Source organism: Gamsiella multidivaricata (genome assembly GCF_025024155.1).
Source record: "Gamsiella multidivaricata strain RSA 2152 chromosome Unknown BC939scaffold_64, whole genome shotgun sequence".
Lineage (NCBI taxonomy): Eukaryota > Fungi > Mortierellomycota > Mortierellomycetes > Mortierellales > Mortierellaceae > Gamsiella > Gamsiella multidivaricata.
This window is the reverse complement of record NW_026251772.1, coordinates 155,013-172,592: the sequence shown is the minus strand read 5'-3', so window position 1 is coordinate 172,592 and position 17,580 is coordinate 155,013. Positions and strand designations below refer to the sequence as shown.

At 49.7% G+C, this 17,580-nt stretch overlaps 4 protein-coding genes across 4 annotated transcripts; 2 read left to right on the top strand and 2 right to left on the bottom strand.

The window, feature by feature from the left end:
* The first annotated feature begins 1,083 nt into the window (after positions 1-1,083).
* BC939DRAFT_460971 (uncharacterized protein) lies at positions 1,084-4,282 on the top strand. The gene is made up of 2 exons (XM_051556954.1): positions 1,084-3,842; positions 3,999-4,282. Exons 1-2 carry the CDS (start codon positions 1,121-1,123, stop codon positions 4,037-4,039), a joined length of 2,763 nt encoding a protein of 920 aa, XP_051409086.1. The 5' UTR covers positions 1,084-1,120; the 3' UTR covers positions 4,040-4,282.
* Positions 4,283-6,609: 2,327 nt separating this feature from the next.
* Positions 6,610-9,262, top strand: BC939DRAFT_414340 (FAD-linked oxidoreductase-like protein). Its single transcript, XM_051552976.1, has 2 exons — positions 6,610-6,941; positions 7,659-9,262. The coding sequence occupies exons 1-2, from the start codon at positions 6,676-6,678 to the stop codon at positions 9,094-9,096; spliced, it is 1,704 nt and encodes a 567-aa protein (XP_051409085.1). The 5' UTR covers positions 6,610-6,675; the 3' UTR covers positions 9,097-9,262.
* BC939DRAFT_460963 (rab-GTPase-TBC domain-containing protein) lies at positions 9,247-13,472 on the bottom strand. Its single transcript, XM_051556952.1, has 9 exons — positions 13,230-13,472; positions 13,069-13,123; positions 12,873-12,966; positions 12,505-12,766; positions 11,076-12,378; positions 10,869-10,985; positions 10,521-10,778; positions 9,702-10,411; positions 9,247-9,619 (listed from the first exon to the last, which is right to left on the bottom strand). The coding sequence occupies exons 1-9, from the start codon at positions 13,389-13,391 to the stop codon at positions 9,287-9,289; spliced, it is 3,294 nt and encodes a 1,097-aa protein (XP_051409084.1). The 5' UTR covers positions 13,392-13,472; the 3' UTR covers positions 9,247-9,286.
* Positions 13,473-13,681: 209 nt separating this feature from the next.
* On the bottom strand, positions 13,682-17,296 carry BC939DRAFT_460962 (uncharacterized protein). The gene is made up of 3 exons (XM_051556951.1): positions 16,095-17,296; positions 14,837-15,951; positions 13,682-14,742 (listed from the first exon to the last, which is right to left on the bottom strand). The coding sequence occupies exons 1-3, from the start codon at positions 17,055-17,057 to the stop codon at positions 13,779-13,781; spliced, it is 3,042 nt and encodes a 1,013-aa protein (XP_051409083.1). The 5' UTR covers positions 17,058-17,296; the 3' UTR covers positions 13,682-13,778.
* Positions 17,297-17,580: the final 284 nt, after the last annotated feature.

The following is a 17,580-nucleotide window of genomic DNA, read 5'->3' as shown; positions in this document are numbered from 1 at the left end:
CTTCTCTCCTTGAGCCTGTGTTACAATCGAGCTCGTTCATTCATTCTGGTTCTTAGTCTATCCTGGCCCTACATGTGTCTTCCAGTGGCCTTTGTCCTTTTTCATTAGTCTTTCCTGCGCCTCCCACCTCTTCTCACCCTGGTGCCTTTACTTCTTTTTCGCTACCCGACAAAATAAACGACATCCTCCCAGATGCTTCTTCCTCAAACACCACCGACTTCTTCATCTCAACATCCCTCATTCGCCCTTCTCCTTCATTTGTTCATAGTCCGTCCATTCACTCCCTCTCTCCTCTGCTCATTCAATTATAAAAAAAGTTTTCTCCATTCTTCATTCGTACTGCTCAACCTTTTTCAGGTCCCTAGGTCCCTGTATCCCTCACACTGCCTTTTCAAGGTAAAAAAAAAAAAAAAAATTAAGTGCACACCTTTATCCATCATACATTGCCCATTGCTCTTCAGCTCCTTCCGTCCCTTGACTGTTTTATCCGTAAAAGCATCTTGTAACAGGTCCTTTCTTGAGCGCGTTTTTCAGCTCTACGGAGTAATAGTGCGGAGAGAAGTATAATATGCTATAGTACATCGGTGGCAATGCCCTGGACCTTGTATTTGTTCCACTTCAGTAACAGTTTATGCCAGGGAGGGAACCGGGTGCAATTGAGGAGGATAGTAGAAAATGCTTGCCTCGTGGCAGTTCAGTTGGAAGGCGACCGTCATTGTCTGTTATCATGGTTTACGGTTAACGTTTTCTTCTCCTTTCTCTTTTTGAGAGCTCTTATCATTGGCCCTGTTGTTTATTCTGTCCTTTGAGCGCGTGTGGCCGCTTTGACGTTTGTTCGCTCATCGGGATTAATTCTACCACCTCTTGACAAACCGCCCGATACTGGTGGTCTCGTCTCTTCGTTTTTAATAAAATGCACTCTGGGCTAATACCAACCATCTAGACTCCTTTAGTATCTTACGGCGCCCGTACAAAGCAGTGGTACCTCTTTTTGACGACAGGGTCTCGCTTCTTATTTGCCTCGATCATATAAGTAGGACTTGGATAAAGCACCGGTAGCTAGCAATAGCATCCACAGAAGCCTTTTTTTTCTCACGACATAATTCACGCAGTTGCTCAAATGCCAGCCCCAGCGCCGGGTCTGCAGTCCATCTCGGACTTGACAACGACATCGCGCATCACGACCGGCGATATCCCGCCTCCGTTGGTCGGTGCAACCATGACAGTAGTCGACGACAAGCTGTATCTGTTTGGTGGACGACTCATCCAGACCCGCCAAATGACCAACTCGCTATATATCCTCCACCTGAACGACTTTCATTGGCAAGATGTCTCGGACATTGTCAATGTCCTGCCTACAAGAGCCATTGGCGACCCTGGCGCAGAGGATGAGCACGAGGTGGGCGCACCACCTGCAGAACGGTACTTCCATTCAGCCAATGCCTACAAGAACACGATTGTCTTCTTTGGCGGTATGGGCCCCTCAGGTAACGCACCAGAGGGCCTGCCCCAGGACCTGATTGTATTTGACGATATCAAGATCCTGGATCTCGAATTCCTCCAGTGGCGCCAGGTTCGCATCCCGTCGTCACCACATGCACCCAAACCAAGATATGCACACCTGAGCAGTTTGACCGGCAGCAAGCTGGTCATCATTGGTGGCCAGGACATCAATAACCAGTACATTGAAGAAGTCAGCGTGCTCGACCTGGATAGTCTACAATGGGTCACCTCCATGGCCTTTGAGAAGCATTGCGGCTCCTATCGTTCGATCGCTGTCAGCCCCAGCGGTCAGGGCTCGTCTATACCTGTCATTGGTAGCGAAGTCGGAGACCTTAGTTCGCCTACGCTCTCGCCAACACTTTCACCAACGCTGTCAAGTAACGATGGTTTCCCAACGTCGTACCTGCGCAAGACGCCGTCGAATACCTCATTGCACTACACACCATCGCTCCGTAAAAGTTCATCCAACATGGGCATATCTAAAAAGGGCGGCCCGATATCGCGTCTCTCAGCAGGATCAAGCGGCTTTAGCGCCTCATCTCCCTCGACCTCCGACCAACGGTCATCCATATACAGACTGTCCCAGTTCATGGCGTCGGCTCCAGCCCAGCAGGAAGAGCATCCCGTCTACATCTACTCCAACTTCAACTTTACAGATGTCAAGCGTGAGCTCCAGGTCCTGACGCCACCACAGTTCAACACCCAAGATCATTCGCAGTCTATGTCCGGCAACCTGCTCCCGCCTGGCTTGCGCTTCCCTACAGGCGCTATCGCTGGACAACATCTCTTACTCTCAGGAACTTACCTCACACCCAATCAGCAGTCATTCAGCATCTGGTCGCTTAATCTCTCGAGTCTTGTATGGACACGTATCGACACCGGTACCGTCTTTAGCACCGGCTCCTGGAATCGTGGCGTGTTGATGGAAAACTCGAATGCTTACCTGGTTTTTGGAAACCGGACACGCAGCCTCGCAGACGACTACCAGAACCGACAGACGAACTTCGATCATGTCTCGATTGTTGATTTGGAGGCGTTTGGAATCTATCAGCACCCACCCACGACGATGACTCAGACAGCGCAGGAGCTTGGTCTCAGCCTGTTGAACGACCCGTCGATGGCGGATTTCGAGATTCTGACACAGGACCAGCAGCGCATCCCCGTCAACTCGGCCGTACTGGCAACGCGTTGGCCCTATTTCGCAGCGCTATTAAGAGAGCAGGAAGATCAGGATGCAGCGCAGTGCAAACAAGATGGGACGGAGTACGACCCAACCTTGTCTCCTAAGAGGACGTTGTCGCTTCCAGAGCCTTACACCGTGGTACTGGCATTCCTACAATACCTCTACACCGATCATCTGGTGACGGCACAACAGCATCATTCGCAAGTTCTCTCACAGCTGCTACTCCTCGCGGACATGTACGGCCTCGATCGACTCCGAGATCTGGCTACGCACGCTCTGCACCAAATGCTCAATATGTCTACGGCAGCAATGGTCTATGAGACCGCAGCACTGTCGCAGCAGACAGGACTTCAGATTCGATCGCTCAAGGTCATGATTGCGGCCAAGAAGATGCTCCAGCAGCAGCAATTCAAGCTGCAGCAACAACAAGCCATGAGCCAGAGCATTAATCTCAACTGGACCTCCAACGAAATCAACCCGCATCATCAGCCGGGACAGCAGCAGCATCATCATCCTGGAGATCCACACCATAACAGCAACGGTGGGGTCTATAACCCACAACAGCAACCACTGCATTCACCCTTCCTGTCGCAGCACCATCAAGACATGCACTCGTACTTCCAGCCCAATCCTCCTCCACCTCTCTCACCAACCTCATTAAATGGGCCACCCTCACCGGATTACAACCGCCCCTCGACACAGGGTACAGCGTTACCGCACCCGATGAGTCGCCATCGCGGGTCGATTCAAGGTGGTGCACCGGGGATGTCTGCACAGCACTGGAACACCGAGCCATTGACGCCTCCGCCGGTCTCGCCACCTCCACCTATGGCGGCCGTGCCATCGACGCCTCCCTCTGCACCTGCGACAAAGACCTCGTTCTTTTCGTTTGCGGGATCAAAGAACAAGGCGAACACGACGGCATTGTCGAATTCGGGGGCGAGCACAAAGTCTGGAGGGAGCTCGACCAGCAATTCTCACAAGAAAATCCCGACATTCGCGAGCATGGGTGTGTCCCCGATCACAGCGCATTCGGACGGGGCGAGTGTGAAGAGTGGGAAGAGCGGCATGAGTTCTGGATCGGATGCGGATAAGAAGAAGGCGGAAGAGGAACGGAAGGCGGAGGTGATGCAGAGGTTGCTGGATTCAAATTTTAGTAAGTATAACAGCAGAGGAAAAAAAAAAAAAAAAAAAAAAGAACAACGACTTTTGCTTTGTGTTTCTCTCTCTCTCTCTCTCTTTTTCATAGCAGGGATGTTTCTGCGATGGTTTCTAACGATAATGTCTTTTTTTTTTCCTTCTGAAAACTTAGCGATGAACATGGGAGGAGTTGCAGGGATCGGCGGTCGATAGTGCGGGCTGGCCGACAAAAGCATGAAAGAATTTACCACGGTCTTCGATAAGGCACAAGCACATTTATTGGCAGTCTTTGCTAGTATTTTTCATTATCATACATGCAGAAAAAGCAAAAAAAAAATATTATTACTATTGTCGATTCATCCAACATCATCAGTAATAAAAAGGAGGGGAAGAAAATGCATACAGAAAAAACGATTCCTGGAGTTGAAACTATCGAAAAGTAGAATTAAAAAAAAAAAAAGAAAAATATAGGACGAACAAAAGTATCATAGAAAGGACTTAAAAGCAATATGCGCTCCATGCATGCAGGCATGTCTAACTGAAACTGTCGATGCCATCTGGCTGCGACGGGGTCATCCATTCATGAATTATCGACGCCATACTCCTTTTCTTCAAAAAGAGCGTGCCATCGGGTCCTCAAAATGCATTCTTTACCGGCAGACGACAGAACGGCGAAAAAAAAAAAAAAAAAAAAAAAAATGGGCAAAGCGCGTTTTCAAGTAGCGACGATCTTTATTTTCCGGGTTTCAAAATAGCGATGACCCATCAACATATAGTCACCGCTGTACTGCACATGTACTTTCACACCCAAAATTCTGATTCCTGGCGTTGTGGTTCTATTGTGACCCAATATAGTCCTCTCTCTCTCTTTACAAAATGCGCGACTTTTCTTTTTCTGGTGGATGTAAAGCTGACGAATTTTATCCGAAGGAAAAGGGGAGGGGGAGGGGGAGGGGAGTGCGCTCGAGAGGTACTTTCGGCGTAAAGAGTACTTTTGCAGCTACGAGGCGTAACCGTGAGATTTGAGAACGCCTTGTTGTGGGTGTCGGATGCCTAGAGAATAAAGAGATGGTGCCAATCAGGGCCCTGTTGATGACATTTTTCTATACCTAACTTTTTTTTGCACAAATGGAAAAGCAGGACAGTGAAGGGAATGGTGGCGGTGGGAAAAAAAAAAAAACAGCAGCAGCAATTGAGTGTAAACAACATCTTGTGCAGCATCAAAACAAACAAAAGCTGCAGATGCTTTGCCTTACCTCGCTTTGCCTTGGATTAAGACATATTTCTCAACAGAGTCCAACGTGCCACAATCAATTAAAAAATCACACGGACTAAACATAGCGACAAAGTCCTCGTTGAAGAAAAATGCGAAGGTTTCCGCATTTGGCCTGGATGAGAGCAAAACGTGCTTGGAAACCCTTACCCAACGCACTGAACATGTGTGCATTACTCTTTTTTTTTCATACCCACATACAGCAAGGCAGAACAGTCAGGGAACCAGGTCCACCACAAGGTAAAGGAAAGAGCCATCAGACCCAGATCACGGTTACTGTCGAATTAAGGAACTCGTGTTCTGGCATCATCTGCGACGCCAGTTGGTTCCCTTGCTGCCCATTTTTTTTTTTTTTACCCCACACTCGAAAAGCGGATCTACAAATACGAATCTCAGCTTCTTACGAGATGGGCATGGCAGTTTGTTGTGCCGCGGTTTACCATCCATCGAGCGGAATTTAAAGAACAGTTCGCTCTATGACTCGACTGTCGAGTGAATGGCTTTTCGTTGGCTGTACAAATCTGGATCGATCCGAGAAACGGAACAGAACCGCAAAGCGGGTTTTTTTTTCTTGAAAAAAGGGCCCTGTTTCGTATAGGGTTGCACTAGCGTGGATGACTAGGAGTCTCAGACACATTCTGATGAAATAATGGTGCTGTTGTCGCGTAGACACGTCCATGGGGGGGAATTACTGCAGTGCATGTGTTTTAGTGGCAAAAATAGTGGAACCCTGGTCGTCATAATGTCATGAGGTGGAGACGGCAGAACCGCTCGTTTAGTTCTGTACCCCACAAAAAAAAAGCTTCCTTCTTTCTTTGATGCATCATCCCACGATTGTTGTTACTTCGTGTACAAACATGCGAGATGGGGTCATGGTATGGCAAACGAATAAATAAAGCTTGGCGGGGGGTCTTCCTTGGAGCCTTGGACGTCGGGACATGGCAGCAATGGGCAACGGATACATGTGGTCTCTGGCTCATTCGTGCTGGGACACAGGTGTGCATCGCATGCACATACGACCTGCCTCGTCCCTGTGTTCCTTGCTGCATCCCCCCTTTCCTCTCCGAAAAGTCGCGTATGATTGGTCTCTGGCTTTTCACTGCCCGCTCCCTTGGTCGAGTATAAATACGACTGAGCGAGCAACAACAGCTTGTCCTGTTTCTATTTTCTTCTTCTTCAGCTTTACCTCACACCTATACGTCGTTCCTTCCCTCCCTTTCTATCGCCTCCCCGCAAACCAATGGCTACCCGCGTCCTCACTTCTATGCGACTGCCGCCCCCGTCTTCTTCCTCTATTGCCTCAAAGTCCGTCCTCTCTTCGTCTGCGCTCCCCAAGCGCTCTCTGCATCATCACACTTTACTCTCCCACGGCCGGCCGCAGGCGAAAAAATCTTCTCCCTCCTCCTTCTCTCGCCTCCTTTCCTCCTCGTCTTCACCCCTTCATTCGTCCCCTAATGTCCTCCCTGCCACGGCCGCGGTCCCCATGATGCCCCTCTGGCAAAAGGTCGCCATCGGAGGCACTATCGCCCTCGCTACTTCGGCCACGGTCCTGAACCAGCTCGCCAAGGCTCCCCAGATGGAGGCATCGAGTGCTTATCTCAATACCGTGCCTGGCGCCACGGGTGGCGATGTCGTTACCGACCTCAAGGACGAGCACAACCGCATCGGTGTTGAAAAAAAGTCGACCGCGGACTTGATGTTGTCGATGATGGTCTACAAGCTTTGTACGTTTGGGTTGCTGGTCGACCTGGCGCCGAAGCTGATTTCTTTGGCAGAAATGATGCACTTGACCTCACCCGTTTACTGGGTCGTCCGCAAGACCTTCTTTGCCCAGTTCTGCGGGTAAGTCTATTCTATTCCATATAGAATATGTAGGATGTACGCCATCGATTGTTGGGGATATCGTTGCGGGACAGAGACCTTTGCAACCGTGTGGGGAGCCTTTTTATCCGCCATTTGAACATTATTGGCTCGGGTGTCTTAGCAATCCGAATGGACGCGTGTGTCTTGTATATGGGCGACAGCGAGAAAGAGAGAAAGAGAGAGAGAGAGAGAGAGAGAGAGAGAGAGAGAGAGAGAGAGAGAGGACAGCAAGCGAGTGAGGGGGTGGGTGAATGAGTCAGGAAGCGCTCTTACACCCACGGCGGCACCAAATTTGGAAACTGCATTGGAATGCAGACGGAGATCCAAGTCCCAACGACAGTTTTTTACATTTGGGTTCAGACTATGAATGGTTTAGCGTCCTGTACCCGTTCTCCTTGTCCTGTCAGACCCCTTCATTTTCTGTTAGTCCGTGGAGGACATGCAGGGTCAGAGGGGTCCCTTGGGACTAAGGTTGGCAACCGGAATGTGTGTCGATGAGTATGGGTACACAATGTGTATGTCAGTGGCTGTGCGGGACAATCTCCTAGGATCATGGGGTTTCTGCCCAAGCAGGTGGATAGATAGACAAACAACTCAACTCTTCTTCGCTAGCACGATTAGTAAAATTCATGTGTTGTGTTGCTGACCATGTGTCTATCTATCTCTTTCTTTCTTTCTTGCTGTCTTTTTTATTAGTGGCGAGTCAGCTGACGACTGCCTCGGGACCATGAATGCCCTCAAGAGTGCCGGTATCAATTCGATTTTGGATCTCTCGATCGAGGTCGATTTGGACGAGTCCGATTTGGCGAACCAGACCCCCAGTGAGATTCGTGCCCGGTTCAACAAGAGCGCCGATAACATTGCTCAGCAGATCAGCACATGCATCGAGACCGCTTCGACCTTGTCAAAGTCCTTTACCGCTATCAAGATAACCGCCATGAGCTCACCGCTTCTGCTGAAGCAGGTCTCGTCCACATTGCAGGCAGTCGAATGTCGATTCAAGATCGTGGACAAGGATAGGGATGGCAAAGTAACCAAGGAGGAGTTTACGCAATTGGTCAAGATGCTTCCGAGCCCTAGCCTGAACAAGGGTCAGTCCTTGGACGTCGTCATCGAGCAGCTGTTCAAGGAGGCGGACAAGGACCAAGATGGCATGGTCGATTGGGTCGATTTTGCCTCGACCGTCTCGTTGAACCGTGACGAGACCCGCGCGCTGTTTATGGGCGAGGAAACAGTGGGTGCACAAGTACCCGGTTTGGTCAAGGAGGATCTCGAGGACTACAAGCGCCTGTTGGTCCGCATGGAGAGGCTGTGCGACCAGGCCAAGAAGACTCACACCCGGCTCATGATTGATGCCGAGCAGTCATACTTCCAGGCTGCGATCGATAATGTAGCTTTGCACCTGATGGAGAACTACAATGACCAGCCCCATGTAGATGGACCCCTGGTCTTCAACACATACCAGATGTACCTCAAGGATGCCCTGGGCCGTCTTCAGCAGGATTATACCCGTGCCCAGCGTAATGGCTACGTTCTGGCAGCCAAGCTCGTCCGCGGTGCCTACATGGTCAGCGAGCGCAGGAGGGCTCAGGAGTTGGGCTTGCAGGATCCTATTTGCGACGGTATCCAGGCCACACATACCTCCTACAACGCAGGAGTGGATTTCATGCTGGAGAAGATGACCCAGCAGAAGCAAAAATTGATCCAGGACAGCAAGAACAAGACCTTGTCGCTGAAGAGCTCGCCCGTTGTCCTGTTTGTTGCTTCTCATAACAAGGACTCGGTCATCCGCACTTGTGAACGCATGCAGGCGCTTGAGTTGACGCCGACTTCTGGACTGGTCATATTTGGTCAGCTCATGGGCATGTGCGACCAGATCTCGTACACCCTAGGTCAGCATGGATACGGCATTTACAAATATGTCCCTTACGGACCCATTCACCATGTTATCCCGTACTTGATCCGTCGTGCTCAGGAGAACGCCTCAGTCCTTGGAGGTGTTGCTATTGAGCGTCGTCTGCTGTGGGAGGAGCTCAAGTCGCGCTACATTGCGCAGAAGGAGCGTGCTCAGACCCAGGCAGTCCCTTCGGTCCCCACACCGATCGTCCCCACTGGTCCTGCCACTACTTTGTAAAAAAAAAAGTTTTGCGCTCCCAATCCTTTTCACTCTCTTTTCTCTTTTTGCATTTTTTCTTCTCTTCGCTAATTGCATAGGATAGATCGATTATCTCGCACGAAAAACCATTGTACAGTACATTAATGCAAAATAAAAAAATAAAATTTGATTTAGTTCTTTTCTGATTTATCTGAGCCGAGTGGGGGTTCTAAGATAAGATGGTCGACCGCATCTTTTTTTGAGTGAACGGGGTTTTGCACTTGTGCACAACGACTTCTTCCTTGATCTTGCTATGCACAGTAATCAACTGACGGATGACTCTACACGAACAGATCGTGGGCGTCGTGACAATCATTGTCGTCGTTGATGATGACGATGCTGACGCTGCTGTGTTGCTCGTGTTGGTGCTCGAAAGCGAAGGAGAAGCGGGAGATGCGCCCAATATAGTCGCATTGCTGGGTTCCGCGATCCGCAAAGCATCAATACCGCCCATTAACAGCGCAACCCTTGAAAACCCACGACGTACGAGTGCCGACGCGAACTAAGAAGAAACGAGCAAAATAAGTACATGTTCTTTTAATTCGGCAAACACAAAAGGCGAGACTGCATTGGTTCTTCCTTACCTCAGGACCAGAGTCGCCTCTATTGGCAATGACCACCAAGTATTTCCGCTTCAGCTTTTGCAGAATATGCACTAGCAGGTCCAGCTGTCCTGGGTTCATCTGGATCGAAAGCGGATAGTGACCGTTCCGGAACTCTTGCTCCTGCCGAATATCAATCACCATGGCCTGCAACCGCAAACGTATGAAATCTGACCAATGGATCCTAGGCGCTAACTCGGCATTCATGGCCTCAATCGTCAGAGGCTCCTCCCACCAATGTTGTAGCGTCCCAGTTGTATGTGTGCCCCCTACCCCTCCAGATAGCCGCTTTTCTATTTCCTTGAATCTTCCCGGCTCCTGATCTATCGATGCCCTGCTGCTCTGGCTAGTTTGCTCCGAGGGCAGTGTTGCTGACGATGATCCATGGTGAATATCCCCATTGATTCCAGCGGATATTTGTTTCTTCATCTCTCTTGATTCTTTATCATACGATAGCCAACACGTCGATGGCGGAGTGATTCTGCACATCGCCAGCGCAGTCTCGATACACTTTTCGATATCCATCTCTGGAAAAGACTCTGAAAATATACCGATCGCTTCATTGAACTCAGAACGAAGAAGTTCTTGACGAAACTGCTGCAAGATGGCAATACCCGCAAAGAGTGGTAGTGAAGAGGGACCAACAAGGATCTTGTCCCAGAGATGGTAGATCTTGTCAAGTGGGAAGATATCTATAAAATCATAACAATGAAGGCGAAAACAAGAGGATTTCTGAGTATAAATGCAGGCCAGTAAGCGACAATAGACATCTTGCGAGTTCGTGATGGCATCGAAACGTACGAGTAAAAAGAGTCATGAACCAAGAAATGGCATAAAGTTGCGGAATAAATCGAATGTGATCCAGGTGGCTAGAAAGCTCCGGATCATGATAGGACAGCAAGTGCCTGAATACTGCAAGATACTCGTGAATGACCTGCGAATTATCGTGCAGGAACATGTCTTTGAGGAACTTTGGCAGAAACAACTGGATGCAAGCAAATGCCAGTGCCTCATCGTTGAAATTAAGCGTCAAGAATGGCGCGCAGCAGGAATCCAGACCTATGCAAAAAAAAAAAAAAGCAATATGAGTCTACAATTCTTCTGATCTGAAAGTGACCAACATAAAAAAGCAGCAATACGCCAACTTACCCTGCCAATAAACCTGATTTTCATTCGCCTCAACCCAGCACTTGAGCAGCCGCTTCATCTTCTCGTGTCCTGCAGGAGAAAACATGAGCTGATTGTACTGGTGGCACCTTGGTACATCTACGACAAAAAATCATAATATTCCCATAAATTCCATAGCCTTATAGTGACCACATCGAACAATCGCGCAATAAACAGCAATTCTCATACCCAAGTCGATTTGTCGGTCAGTTGGCTTTTCCGTGTGCTTATCATATCCATTATATACCTCATGATAGTCGCCTACAACTCCTAGGATCGCCGCCCAGACTTTGCCGCGAATTAATGGCGGGATGTCAATTTTTGAATGGTGCAAGATCTCTGTCCGAGAGGCTGGATACTGGAGCAGTAAATCCGTGAACATAGACAGCCGCTGATACTGGTATCCCAAATCCTTCTCCCGAATCGATAGCGGAACTTTGACGCGCGTCCTGATGGGTTGCTGCGCTATCGAGGGCGCTCCCTGATGCAGAACTCCTTCTCCTGCAGTCAACCCTGACTGTATTGAAAATGGCTGTTTGGATGCAGGGGCGCGCATCGAATCCGGGTATAAGAATGCATCCTCCTTGCCGCTGCCAGCTTCCTTGTCCTTGTCATCGTCCATCGTGCTCTGCAAAAAGTTCATTTCGTCCGGATCCGAGAACAAGAAATAGTCCGTGTCCCATGAGAACTGGCCTTTGTTGGGCTCGTGGATCGATTTCAGGATCTCTGCTTCCAGATTCTCGAGCGGTAAAATGCAGGGAAGATCCGAAAACAGGTCAGCAATATCCCGCGCAGGTGGACGTTCATCTCTGGCCTCTGCAACCTTTACCACCTTTGGGAGCAGTTGGATCGCGGGCGTGCCCACAAGACGTCCATTTCTCCGGAACTGTGCTTCCACGTCGCCTCCAGCTAATTTCCAGAGATAGAACACCTGTGGTAATGGGAGTTTCCGCAGGAGTTCCTGTTTGATCGGACTCACTGCTGATCCATTGTGCAGTTGTCCTTGAGAAATTGCTTGACGTAATCGCTCAACCTCGCCTTCGAAATCGGGTAAAAACGAAGATTGGATATATGGCTTCTGATGCCACAGCTTTGATCTCAGTCCTGATGAGCTGTTGTCATCCAAAAGATCGTAGGGCTTGAAGAACGCATGGTTCCGCATCTGTTCCGGCTCTTGGCTGGTCGGTTGTCCCAGCTTTAAGCATTCCCTCAAAAATGCCACTAGTTCCTGTAGGTCGCTCTCCTTATCTGAGACTTTAGCCTCATTCTCCGCTTGAGTCGGTCTCTGACCTGTTTGAAGAAATTCTAGAACGATAGGATTGATGCCAATGCTCTCCGGGCAGTCTTCAATCCAGTTCTTCGTCTTCACAGAACGTTTCCGAAGGGCGAAAAGTGACGCCATCAATTCATCCAGGTCTAGCCTGTCCTTGCGCCAAAATGATTCCCCGAGAAACATCTCTGTCAAAACGACTCCTAGTGACCATACATCGACCTAAAGGAAGAGGTTGGGTTCAAAATATTAGACGTCTGAGTCAGGTCCTGCTTCAGGCTCCCGTATTCTGCAAAGCATTGTACGATGGCCCCTCTTCATGTCCATGGAACAGATGATTGAGCGTACCGAATAATCCTGTAAACCTGAAGTAAATTGCTGCCCAAGAGTGATAGGTGAGAGGTAATGTGGATTTCCGATCGAAAACTGCACCAAGGAACCTCCTTTAGTCATGCTGTAGAGTCCATAGTTCCACAGCTTGACAGATCCATCCACGGTCAGCAAGATATTTGCGAGCGAAAGATTCCGATGCACTATCCCATGAGCGTTGAGGTACGCCAGCGCATCTAAAATCTGCGCTCCCCATGATCGGATGCGTGTAATATCTTGCCTACATGTAAAGACAGAACAAGTGACGATGGCATTAGTCGAGAGAGTAGGAAAGATCGCCTTTGAAGAAGCAAATTTGGTTTTCCTGCATTGTCATCGCGGATTACCCTTTCGACACCCCTTGTTTTTCTTCACTGTCAAGCTCGTTGCGGATACTCTTGAATGAAGTGGTATAGTGCTCTTGGACAACAAACATGCGATCTACATATGTTCAATGGACACATATAATTTGTTATTCATCAAGTGGAACGTATTTGCACGTAGACATGAAGGATCGTGAGCCGGGGTGGTGTCGTCTCGTACCTCGCTTCCCTTTGATGACATCCAAGTACTCGCACAGGTTCAGATGTGAGAGACCCTGCGAGTTAGAAGGAGGTGTAAATACCACTCAGTCGTCAGGCATCAAATGAAATGCACCCTTGAAAGCACTGCGGTTGGAGAAATTGCTATCAATCGAGTAGTACCTTCAAGAACTGACACTTTCCAAAAATATATGAAGCCGCAGGCGGGACACCATGAAATTCATCGTCGGTATGGTCGCTGGCGCAGAAGGAGATGGCGGCGAGTCCTGCATGGTGCGTCGACGCATGGCGATGCAAGTCGGTACACGTTGCAAATGTTGCCATGAAACCAAGAGTCGGGCGGAGAAATGCGAAGATTCAGGCGTGCCGAAAAGGATGTTCAGGTGCAGGGCAAGTGGAAGAGGTGATGGATAAATGATCAGGCTATATGCCGCGTCGCCATAGTCTAGAAGAAGAGAGTCACCTTAGAAGAGGAGAGGGCTCTCATTGCTCAGGACCGCGTTTCGCGAGGCGCGTTTGTGGGTCAAACGCGTTGACCGTAGCTCCTGAACATACATTATGGCGCATCTCTCGGAGCTCCATCCAATATATCACAAGGATCTTTTAATGACCACGTTCTTTTATCATTGTTGTTGACCTTCAAACAGCTTGCTCAAGCTTTATTATTTCTTTATACACCTTCACACAGAGCAAATGTTTCGAGAGGTCTTTCTATGAGAACTCAAACGTCGAAACCTGATTACGAGGTTGTCTCTGACCGACGCTCCCTCTCCTGGTCCTCTGCATCCTCATAGAGTTCCTACTCGACCGCGATTGCGACGAAGAGCGCGACCGGCGCTTCGAATGCCTCTGTCGTTCTGGCTCGGGCTCCAATGCCAGCTGCTTCCAGCGCATCTCTCCCTCCATGTCATTATCTCTGTATATGGATCGACGAGAACCATTGCCATGATACGAGTCCTCGTCATCATCACCGTCTTGGCGATAAGTATATTTCACGATCCTTCGACGGGCCTTCGACAAGTCCTTGTCCGCGATAGAATTCTCTGCTCCATACCCACTGTCGATGTCGCCAGATAGCGGTTCCATGGGAATAAACGGCCCGTTGCCACTTTCTGCGTATGATGGTCTCCTGGATAACATTTTGTCGACTGCATGGCCATGAGTCCCCACTGCTGGCGTCGTCATCTTCTTCCTCCTGTTAAAGAACGAAAAGTAGCCACTCTGGACAGGGCTTCCGGTCTCTGCTTCGTCCACGCCGCCGAATCTTGCTGTATCTTGAACCACTACCTCGATCTTACCCTCCGCCAATGCCTTAACATAGTCTCCAGGGAAATGGTCGTTCAAAAAGAATGGAAGAACGATTCGCTCCAGTATCCGCAGCCAAGACTCCTTACGCATCCTCATGATGACCCGTACGTTCAAGATACCGGAAAGATGCATAAAAGAGATACCCCGAACGGGGACAGGCATGAGTGTCACTGGATCCGGCGGGTATAGCGTAAGGTTGCGGGAAGAGTCCATGAAAACGAGAGTGCCTGGAGGCGTCTCATAAGTGCCCCAAAATGGCATGCGGGCGAAAATATCGTTGTTATGAACATGATGGAACATTTTGCATGCCAACTTGTATCCGAACGCATTGCTAAAATCCCGGTCTCCGATTCTCGGCTGTCCATATCTGAAATCCAAACAAAAGTACATAGTTTGTTAAACGCAATTCACACAGTGCAGCACCTCATGTCTTGAAGTAACACATCGCTTGCTGTTCTTACGTGTAAAGTCCAGAAAAAATATCAAGAAGCGGCGAGTTGCATTGGACCATCTTTGCCAGAAAGATCGTCGCCAGGGCCCCTCCGAGACTGTGGCCACAAATGTAGAATCGAAGCCTTTTCCTCTTGATCTTCCCCTCCTGCTCGTTGTGATACTGATTGTTATAGATGTCGAGGATAAAGTTGCCGATATCCATCCAAGAGTCGGGAGGATGGAAGGAATCTTTGCGATAAGAGCCTTGTCCCGAGAGCTTCCTCTGATGATGTCCCTGACCCATCGTACGCATTCCAGTCAATGACAGTTTCCTGGCAGAATCTTTAAACGACTCGTGACTAGTGATGCTTGGTCTCCTCTTGCGTCCTCCATCCTGTAGATCAAAATTCCCTAGGTAGTCCACCTCGTCCTGCGAGTAGAGGCTGCCCAAACTATTGCTCCTGGTCAGACGTTGCGATCCCGAGGTCGATCCTCGATAATGCGTCACTTTTGAGGTCTTATCCAGTTTTTGCATCTTCTTGAACTCCTTCTCTGCGTGCTCCAACCTCAACCCGTCGACCCATCGACATGCCTGAGCAAAGGCGCTCAAATCCCTGACTTCTCCTGCGAACCGATAATCCACTGGATCCGCCACGTGCGTGAACAAGCCAACGATCAAAAACTTGATCAGCATGTAGGCAGCTCGAATGGAGGTGACGATCGTCTGGTAGATGGAGTGATTGGAAAGTTCGAGGTTGAGAGTGTTCGCCTTAGATACCTCGGATCTGAAGGATGACGCAGGGCTGATGTGTGGTCTGTGTGCTGGCGAGAATTCGCTCAAGTGTAATGAGTAGTCGTCCTCGTCCATGTCGGTATCACTGTATCTGCGGTGATGTCGCTGACTCAACTCTCGCTGCTGCTGGGCCAGCTCCTCTGAAGGCAACATGAAATTGTCGGCCTTACCCAGAGCGCTGTACATCCCTTGGTGACATTTACCGAGAGGAACAGGTGGGTCCTGGAGGGTCTCGATGGGCACAAGGCGAGATTGGATATCGGTCCAAGCGTTTTGGAGGTTGAGAGGATCTGTCCCGCGGAAGACGAGAACAATATTGCGTCCCTTTTGCACAATAAATCCAACGGTATTCTGTGATCGATGCATGACCCATCAGAAAGGGAAAAAAAGGATGTGTTAGCATCAGTTAGCCTTACCACTCATGAATGCTTCTATTAGCAAAGTAAAGCAAAGCAACACCATGGAGTCCAATATAATGATTGTTGACTACATACCCTATATGCGATGGCTCGGAACGAATGCATGTCGTATCCTGATCGAGCGAGCTCATGTCTGATGACAGGCACGTCCTCGTACACGAGTTTTGAGACCATAGCTAGGGTAGTAGCGATGGGCTGGGAATACCGAGGGCGGTCCGTAGTAGGTTCTGTAGCGGCGTAATGATCCGTTGTCGAGTGCTCTTGTGCAGGGTCGTGTTCGTTGCTAATTTCGTCTTGTGCGAAGCGTGATTTGTCGATGTTGGCCATCTCGAGCACCTTGGCCCAATCCGCACCGGTCATGGAGGATAGATCGGATCCTTGTTTTCCTGCGGTCCTCAATCTGAGATCCAGTGATTTGGGGCGTTCTTTAGACCGTCTGTGGCCAGAGACTGCAGTGCTGCTCTTGTTTGACTCGCTGGCGCGACGTTTCAAGACGACTTTGCGCTCGTCGTAATCGTGGTCCCGCTCAAAGTCCCGTCCGCCCTCTTCAATCCGCCTGACCTTTTCCTTGTCGAGCACCTTACCGAACTCTCCACAGGGTTGGAAGTTAGTGTCACAGGCATTGACAGTCGAGTACTGTCCTGCACTGGGCTCATGCAGCCCCACAAAGGCCTTGAGCAGCTTGCGGACTAGGACGTCCGAGAACATGAGGATGATGAACCATGACCAGAAGACCAGCTTGATGGAGCCATTGGCGACCTTGCCGATTACGGGGATCCCACGGAGAATATGGGCCAGAGGAGTGAGGGCGACAGAGATGGCCCTGAGTATCTGAAGGATGATGGGTGTGGAGAACTTGAAGGTCTTCCAGGAGAGGAAGGTGCAGGTCGAGAGGAGGAGACATACGATGAAGAGGACGAAGGAGAGGATGGTGAGCCAGCGGCGGTCGCTGTAGATTCCGAAGAAGGTTACTGCTAGAGGGATCGAGGCAATGGCTAGACTGGTGAGCCAGAACAGTCTGTTCTTCCCATTTGCCATTCGTGGAGAATCGCAAGTAAAACAGAAGGGACGAGGTGTGCTCGGTTGAAGTGTACTGCGCTATGGGGTGTTTGGTGCGGAGGTGGGCTTGTGCTGAGTAGGGTATATGCGTGTATAAATATGTACTGTACAGAAAAGTAAACGGTGACAGGGGAGGTGGGCCGAAGAAGAAGAAGAGGAAGAAGAAGAAAGTGGAATGAGGATGCAATGGTGCAATGGTGCAATGGCGAGGAGGGAGGATCAACGGTGCAGTAGACAACAGCTCGTGTGCGGTGTGTCGCTGCAAACCCCTGTGCGCTTTCCCTTTTAAGGTTCGTTGCTCCACGCCCTGTTCAATTTGCCCCAAAGAAACATTGGGGGCGTGATGGTTCATCGATCCTTTCTCACCCAAGCACCAGCGCGTGCAAGCAAACCCTCTGCAGACTACAGGATGCGTATACGTTGCCCTTCAGCACCAGCTCAATTGCTTGGCATGTTTCCGCAGTGTTGCTAACACCATCGGAGCCACAGGGCCAACTATAAC

What these genes read in the sequence shown, in the direction of transcription:
- BC939DRAFT_460971 (XM_051556954.1), top strand. Translation starts at nt 1,121, where the DNA reads ATGCCAGCCCCAGCGCCGGGTCTGCAGTCCATCTCGGACTTGACAACG. An exon ending in GTTGCTGGATTCAAATTTTA is followed by an intron (nt 3,843 to 3,998) that starts GTAAGTATAACA and finishes CTGAAAACTTAG; the next exon opens with CGATGAACATGGGAGGAGTT.
- BC939DRAFT_414340 (XM_051552976.1), top strand. Translation starts at nt 6,676, where the DNA reads ATGGAGGCATCGAGTGCTTATCTCAATACCGTGCCTGGCGCCACGGGT. An exon ending in TTCTTTGCCCAGTTCTGCGG is followed by an intron (nt 6,942 to 7,658) that starts GTAAGTCTATTC and finishes CTTTTTTATTAG; the next exon opens with TGGCGAGTCAGCTGACGACT.
- BC939DRAFT_460963 (XM_051556952.1), bottom strand. Translation starts at nt 13,391, where the DNA reads ATGGCAACATTTGCAACGTGTACCGACTTGCATCGCCATGCGTCGACG. An exon ending in GAAAGTGTCAGTTCTTGAAG is followed by an intron (nt 13,124 to 13,229) that starts GTACTACTCGAT and finishes TCTAACTCGCAG; the next exon opens with GGTCTCTCACATCTGAACCT. An exon ending in GTTCATGACTCTTTTTACTC is followed by an intron (nt 10,412 to 10,520) that starts GTACGTTTCGAT and finishes ATGATTTTATAG; the next exon opens with ATATCTTCCCACTTGACAAG.
- BC939DRAFT_460962 (XM_051556951.1), bottom strand. Translation starts at nt 17,057, where the DNA reads ATGGCAAATGGGAAGAACAGACTGTTCTGGCTCACCAGTCTAGCCATT. An exon ending in TCCGAGCCATCGCATATAGG is followed by an intron (nt 15,952 to 16,094) that starts GTATGTAGTCAA and finishes CATCGATCACAG; the next exon opens with AATACCGTTGGATTTATTGT. An exon ending in ATTTTTTCTGGACTTTACAC is followed by an intron (nt 14,743 to 14,836) that starts GTAAGAACAGCA and finishes TTTGGATTTCAG; the next exon opens with ATATGGACAGCCGAGAATCG.